The sequence below is a fragment of the Pterocles gutturalis genome, unplaced genomic scaffold (assembly GCF_000699245.1).
Source record: "Pterocles gutturalis isolate BGI_N339 unplaced genomic scaffold, ASM69924v1 scaffold3174, whole genome shotgun sequence".
NCBI lineage: Eukaryota > Metazoa > Chordata > Aves > Pterocliformes > Pteroclidae > Pterocles > Pterocles gutturalis.
The window spans coordinates 27,410-34,867 of record NW_010135478.1 but is presented as its reverse complement, the minus strand read 5'-3'; the positions used below and the strand labels follow the sequence as shown (position 1 = coordinate 34,867).

General features: G+C 40.8%; 1 protein-coding gene across 1 annotated transcript in view; it reads right to left on the bottom strand.

Annotated features, from left to right (window-relative positions):
- Positions 1-6,876: 6,876 nt before the first annotated feature.
- Positions 6,877-7,458, bottom strand: part of SLC7A10 (solute carrier family 7 (neutral amino acid transporter light chain, asc system), member 10) — a gene marked incomplete at its 5' end in the record, with an annotated part of 16,704 nt that continues 16,122 nt past the window's right edge. The window contains one exon of the mRNA XM_010081889.1: positions 6,877-7,169. Within this exon, the coding sequence (XP_010080191.1) occupies positions 7,042-7,169 (128 nt within the window). The remainder of the gene's footprint in view (positions 7,170-7,458) is intronic.

Genomic DNA, 7,458 nt, shown 5'->3' with positions numbered 1-7,458 from the left:
TTAGTGTCCTTTTTTTTTTTTTTTTTTTTTTTTGTCTAAAGGTAATTTTAAATACATAGAATTGTGTGTGTAAAGTAGCTAATTATAATTGGGAGGAAGATTATATTTCAGGGTTAATATTGTGCAGATATGAGGGACCTTAGAAATAAGTGTATATTCTGTTACAGAAATGTATTTCTATAGTAAAATAATGTTGATCATACTATGCCTTAAACTATCACTGTTGTAAGGCTCTTAAAGTTTAAATATGTACTTCAGAATACTGCTGTATTTTGGGAACAACCCTAAGCAGATAACACTGTATTTTATTTTAAGATGTGTAACTTCACATAATTTCTTACATATGTCATACATATTTTGTGTCCTGTCCATTTGATAATTCAGTGGAAAATTCATTGAGAAAGTTTTGGTTTTAGAAACTTAAAAGAGTCTAGGTTAATGAAAATTTGATGCTTGAAGTATACAAAAATGTTTGCAGCCCTCACTAGTGGAAATTATAGCCTTGTGTTGAAGAGAGATACAAGCCTGGTGCTCTTTGTAAGCACCTAACTCTTGTATTCTGCAAGACAGTATTCTCTCCCAGCTTCCCTAGCTCATTCGTGGAGGGAAGAGTCACAAATTTACTTTTAATTTTGCAGAAGAAATCTCTCTGTCCGCGCTGTGAGCACAAACCGATCTGTTGCAGTGTCCTGGAATGTCAGTACCTGAAGAAGCCCCAAAGTCTGCCTTAGCGTATGTCTGTCCTTCCTCCAGCTCTTGTAAGCAGTGAATCAACCATCCTCGAAGACACCCAAGTTCTGTTTCATGTAAGCTGCCTCCTTGTGTTCAGAACTTTAGAAAATTTTTTTTAAAAAGGGTGAAAACCTGCTGCTGTGCCAGACATATGAGCAGGAAGATCTCATCGTTACATTTCTTTGCTCAGTGGAAAATACCACACTTGGATGACTATACAACCTAACATTAATCAGCTAATAAACTTGTTAAAATTTTTGTTATTTTAATAATGCTTTTCTGCACTCTTTAAAGATTTTTGTAGACAGAAGGGAAACAGGCTATTTAAGATAATAGCTTTTTTCTTTTTTAAGATACAAAACTCCCCTGTCCAAACAACCGAAAAAAAAATCCTAAAAAAATCTCTGAATAGAAAAGAATACATACACTGGTTTAAGCAAAATGGAAGCTCATAGCCAGTAGTAAGGAAAAAGTGACTCCCTTATGTTTTCTCTTACTGCGATTAAAACATGGGAATATTTCTGTTTAAAATTCTGGCACCTTCCAGCTTGTGTATGACACTGTAACATACCTTAAATGTACTTGTTTTCTTTTTCCGTTCTCTGCTTTTTGTTTGGTTGGTTGGTTGGTTGGTTTTAATTGTTGTATATATCATTTAGAGATAACATTTTACCATAACAAATGTATAGGTATATGGTTCAGGTATGGCATCATGGTTGCTGGTGTCTGCTGATTCCTGGACAATGGTATTAAGCAAGTAGGATGCTGGGCATCATCATACTTTGCTCGTGCTTTGGATCTCCTCTTAATTTTTAATAAAATCTTGCATGCCCAGAGACTGTGGGTTTCTGACTGTCACTCTAATACCAAAGATTGAGGGTACCTAAACTGTGCTCCAGCAGCCTTTGTTTGACTCTGACTATGCATATGCCAACCCATGGCTGAATGTGTTGACATGAATATGAAGGGTGGGGTTTTTTTTTGTTTGGTTTGTTTTTTTGTGTGTGGGGTGGGGTTTTTTTTATTATCTGCTTTTTCTGGTAGCTGAAGCTGTGGAGGTGCATCACTTTTTTAGATAGTACATGTGAAATCTTACTACTAGAAATTCAATGTTGTGTGGAACTTCCTTTAAAATGCATGTATGCATATACCACAAGTAACAAAAAGAAGCCCTGAAGTGGGGTGGTTAAAAAAAATAATAATTCTGAAGTACAGCCTCTCATTCCATTGCTGAGGGCAATGCTTGTTTTGCTGATGCTTCCCCTTCCCACTCTGTGCTTTGGAGGGCACCGCTGGCTCTGTCTTGCTGGTTTTCAGTAGAAAGTGGACGCTGAGTTATTTTGTGTTGACAGAGATTTACTGTACAGACTTGGAAATCTTTATCTGTGTTGAAGACAATTGGACAGAGTTCATGGTCATCCAGATTTATCTGTAGCCATGAAGGATGGGAGGACACGGCTTGATGCAGAGGGGTGATACCTCCCAGCCTAGCAGACAGTGTTTGCTTTGCTTCGTCATGAAGTGCTGATTCAGCTGCAATGGTAGTGGCACGAGCTACTACCGTATCCTGATGTAAGTGAGGCCAAAATGAATGCAGCTGATAAAATGGAAATGAAGTAATAAGTGATACCTCTGCAGTGGAGTTTGCAGACAGTCTGCCCAGCACAATAGGTATGACAAACCTAGGAGCTAACTTGAAAAGCCTTGAGGGAATTACATATTTTTTGAACAGACCTTTCTTTCAGAGGGAGAAGAACTGCTTTTACTTATTTGGATTTTTGGTCTTTGCAGGAAACCGAGTTTTAATCTCCCAGGCAGGCGTTAGGATTTAAAACCCAGTACCAGTGGCTGTCTGCCCCTGACCTGCACTCGCAGGCAGCAAGCCTCACCTCCTGTCTCTTGTCAGCCTGTTCCCTAGCAAGCTCTGTTCAATAGCCCATCCTCCCCTTTTCAGATTCTTGCTCTTGTATTCTTGCTACAGGGATTAAATGGGGACCAAGGCTGATGTGGGTGGTAGAGGTTTAGGTTTTATTCCCTCTTCGTTCTGTATGTTTCCTGCTTTATGATAACTTCTAAGTCTCCCTCCTTTCTATCGCTGTCTCTTACCTGAAGACTTTAATTTCTTTTTGGCCTCTCTGCATCCCTTGGTCACTTTCTAATCCTTTTCCTTGAATTTTCCTTTTTCATGTGTCCAAGTGCAGAGGTTTCTTGCTGAAGTTAGAGCACTGGTAAGAAGTGTCAAGGAACAAGGGAAGGAGGTTTGAAATGCCAAAGAGGCTTTGCTGTGTTCACAGCTGGGGCCAGAGGTGGTGACCGGGGTGAGTGCATTCTTTTGAGACAGAGCTCACCTGTCTGAACTCTAAAGCTTTAGGAAAAGACAAATTCCAGTGAGATTTATCCTTGATTTTTTTTTTAATTTTTTTTTTTTTTACGTTTTCATTTCTGACATGTACTTCAATATCTCTCATAGAACTCCTCAGCAGCTGAATTATTTCTCACTTCTTTTCATTTGGTGCTTGGTACACAGAGGCTGGAAAGCAACGGGTTTTTTTTCCCCAGGTTTCAAGAATTCACAAATAAGAGAGCAAAAATGAGAAATACCTTGACAAAGGCCACTGAAAATAAAGCGTGGGACAGCACGTTTGCTGGGGTTTTTTGTTTGTTTGTTTGTTTTCCCTTCAAAGATGAGTCATTGTATTTAGCTTCAGCTCTTCAGCGTGGAGAGGCAGGTTTGCTTTCACAGTGTTGGCTTGTTCCCAGAGAAGCAGGGGCAGTGGGCTTTGTCACAGGGCTCCCAGCCCGCCGCAGCTCCTCACCAGGTGACAGTGCTGCTCTTTGGGGACCACCAGCTCGAGTCCCCTGGCTGAAGGCTGAGCCAGGGTTGTGCTTTCAGAAGTGACTGAGTTTGGCTAAGGAAATCCTGTCTGCATATTTTTAGATACATTTTTTGTAAAGATGCTTCCAACTCAAGTGTAATATCACACAGTGACTCATCAATCCTTTCTGAGTTGTGTGAAAGCTCTGCCCTGATACGAGTCTCCTGCCTTGGCCCTGCTGAGATCAAACTCTCCTGGTTTGTGTACAAACGTGAACTGAAAACAAGCCATTCCTCTATCAAGTTGATGAAAATGCTTAAGAGCAGCCGGGCCAGCAGCAGCAATGCTGCCCTGTTCTCCCTGTGCTCCCCCTTGGTGCCCACCCAGCTCCTGTTTCCTACTGAACGTCATCTTAAGAGACGAGATGTCTTCCAGGCTCTCTTTTGCAGAGTGTGTAGCACAGTGACTTTGTGATCTGTTGCTGCTTTTCTCGATACTGTGATAATGCGGATGAGAATAACCCCATACATCTTTCATTGACTTTGCATTAAGCTGACTTAAAGGTGATGCTCTTAATACTTGTGTTATCTCATTTTCCCTCTGAAATTCTCTCAATGCCATATTATTGCCAGCACTGAAAGAGAAATCAGCACAGAGTACTTTTCTGCATTACACCTTCAATATTTTATGCTACATAAATATAATAGCATATAATATATAGTCTAATGTAGTATTGCATTGTTTGTAAAGCTTTGTTTAAACTCCTTTCTTTTGGAAACAACTTGCTTTTCTGTATCAAATATCATAATGTTTTTGACACGCTTGCAGTGTCAGCTGTCTCCGGGTTTTTCTTTTATTCAGTGGGCTTTAAAATACTAGAGGTTATGTCTCCTTTGGGCCTATTGCTTCATCTTCTGGAAAAATCACACTTACACGGGGTGGAGCATGCTGCTACATTTCATTTAGCATATGAATCTATCTTTCTAGTTTTGTACATTGATTTCTATGGTTAGAAAGTGAACGTATCAGAAACTAAACTTTGCGAAGTCTTTAAAACAATGTATGTGATGTTGGGAGTACAGATGAAGCTGTTCCTACAAATGAAATAAGATGTCGTGGAACAGCTGTTGGGGCTTGGCATGTAATTGAAAATGAGCTTTACTAAACCATCCTGTTCTAAATTCAGCCTTCTGATTTAAGGGCAAATGTTGATTGTTTTAAAGCATGGCAGTATAATCAGGGAAAATTTGAGCCAAACCCAGTTTGCCCAACTATGAAGCAATTGGTCCTTTAATTTTGCTTTTGATTTTGTTAAACAATAGCTAAGGAAAGCCTTGGTAGCAGTTACAGCACATTATTGTTGTTGGTGGTGGTTTGTTGTTGTTGTTGCTTTGTTGTTGTTGTTGTTATTATTATTACTATTATTATTGCTGCTACTACCTTTCTCATTACCATACAGACTTCTTGTCTCAGGAGCTGCAAGGTTTCCATGCTGGCTGATTTCCATACCTTAATTATTTAAACAAACAGAAATAAAACCACACCAAAACTTGGCAGTTCTGAGAGCAATCATTATTGCTGGTGCTATAATACATTTAATTTCCCCACTAGATAATAAAGTTACTGAAAAAAATAATGTGATGGAAATTATGCCACAGAAAGTGAATTTTGAACTGTGGAAAATAACGCTGAGCCAGAGAGCCTCCAACATGGGTTAAGGGTGCTGCTGTGAATTTAGAAAAAAAAAAAAAAGGCAAGATGAATATATATATAATTTGAATATATATAATTTTCATTAGCAAACTTTATATGTTCATAACATTACTTAAAATGTGGAATCTCTCTTTACGTGTGTGCATATGTACACACAAACCCACACCTTTTTCTTTAGCTAAATATATATTTTAGTCTCTTGTGATTATACTTGAGTGTAAGTTGTGTTTCTTTTTAGTGTCTACCATCTGAAAGTTCAGAGAGAGATGGGCAGTTATTTAAAAAGAAAAATACTTCAGAATAATTAATTGTGTTGGAAAGATACGTTCCTTGTGTCTTTGGCTCCTTATTTTGAATCTATTCTTAAATCTTTGTAGAGCATGTGGTACTTGACAAACCAAGAGATAATGAATTCTTAATTTTTGTACCAGCGCCTGTAACACATAGAAAGGTACTTTTAAAATTAAATTCATATGGCTGTTACCACAGCTACTGAATGAGATAATTTTTGTTTTCAATAGTTGCAGAAGAATAGCAGCAATTCAAAACATTGCTCAGAGCTGTTCTCGTGTTTCGCATTTTCAAAAGATTCTTTGGTGTGAAAGTGGGCATATTGCTACAGTGGCAAATCTCTATGTATTAATTAAAGACGTGAACTAGATTTTTTTCCCTAGTTTTTGCCACTAATAAAATATGCAAAACACTTTCTGAAGAGCATCTGATGTGAGAATGATTTAGGCTTGTTACTTGGCTGAGCAGAGTGGAAATGGGGAATTTGTCTCTGAAGCAATGTGACATCAGTAGACACTTCCCTGAAAAGGAGAAACTCCGGGCTTTGTTCTCGTGTTTCCCTCGAGTTCCCACTGCTGAGCCTGCTGCAAACCCCTCCACGTCTCCATCCCCCCTCCATTGGCACCCAGATTGTGCCGAGCTTCCTGGGCAGTGCAATGAGCTCCGTCCCCACCTGTGACACAGGAACCCAGCTCCACCTTTGCAAAAATGACTCAAAAGTGAGATACTTGAGGTTTTTATCACTATCTCTGTGTATTTTTTTCCGGTGTTACCAAATGATGTCTGAACAGTCGAGCAGCCTGTTGGTTCTGTACCCTTTGCTCTGTGCAGGCTGGTCCGTGCCCGGCGCAGGGACCTGCCCGTGCTGGTGGCTGCACTGGTGCTGGGGCGCTGGGACCGACGCGCCGTGCTCTTGCAGGTATGTGGAGGGACGATCTTTCGGATTGTAACTTTGACATCTAATGTGTTACCTGGGGATTCACCCCACACAGAGGCAGCAAAAGGAATTTTCCAGCTGGCATGGGTGTCCCAGGGTCTCCTCGCTTTCTCTTGGTTTCTCCACTTTGATTTCGCATTGGGAGCTGCTCTGCTTTTGGAATGTCTAAATTTCTGTGTCTGTGATAGACCCTCATGGCGGCTAAAATCAGTATTCCAGAGCTGTATCTGTGCTGCTTTCCCCTGCTGAGCAAGTACGCTGCCAGAAAAAAACAACCAGCGCCTTATTTTATATTTTATTTATTTTCTTTTTTTTCTCCTTTTTTCTTTTTTTTTTTTTTTTTTTTTTTTTTTTTTGGAAAAAATTTTTTTTTTTTTTTTTTTTTTTTTTAGGGAAAAACTAAAAGCTACAGATGCCGTAAAGGGTGTAGCTCATTTTATGGGCTTCACTATTGGAGCTCTAAAAATATTTTTTTTTTTCTTTTCCAGAAAAAACTTTTTGCAAAAATCAGCATGTAAACAAGAAGCCACTCCAGCCTTGGAGACCATGTCGTTATTTCCTCCCGGCCGTCTCACTCACGGGTTGGGGAGACCGGGCTGAGGATGCCTCCTCCTCCTCGGCAACTCCCCCCTGAGGGTAGACCACAAAACACAGCTTCTGTCCCCAGCACGTCATGGACTCTGCGAAGAGCAAACATGGGGGTGGTTAATGGGGATGCTCGAGCTCTTCTCAACAGAAGCGCGATGCCGGCGCTGTGCAAGGTGTGAACCAACACGCATCTGCCCAGCCAGGGCTGCTCGACCCTGTGCGCAGCCAACACCCCATCTCCAGCTCAGCCGCCAAACAGCGTTTGCAAAGCAGGGGCAGGGTAAAACAGGGCAGCCTTAGGGGTACCCACCCGCAGCCTTTCCCTGCCCCCCCAGAGCGGCCCAGCACTGTGCACGGCAGGCTGGGCCCGCCCGGGTGGCT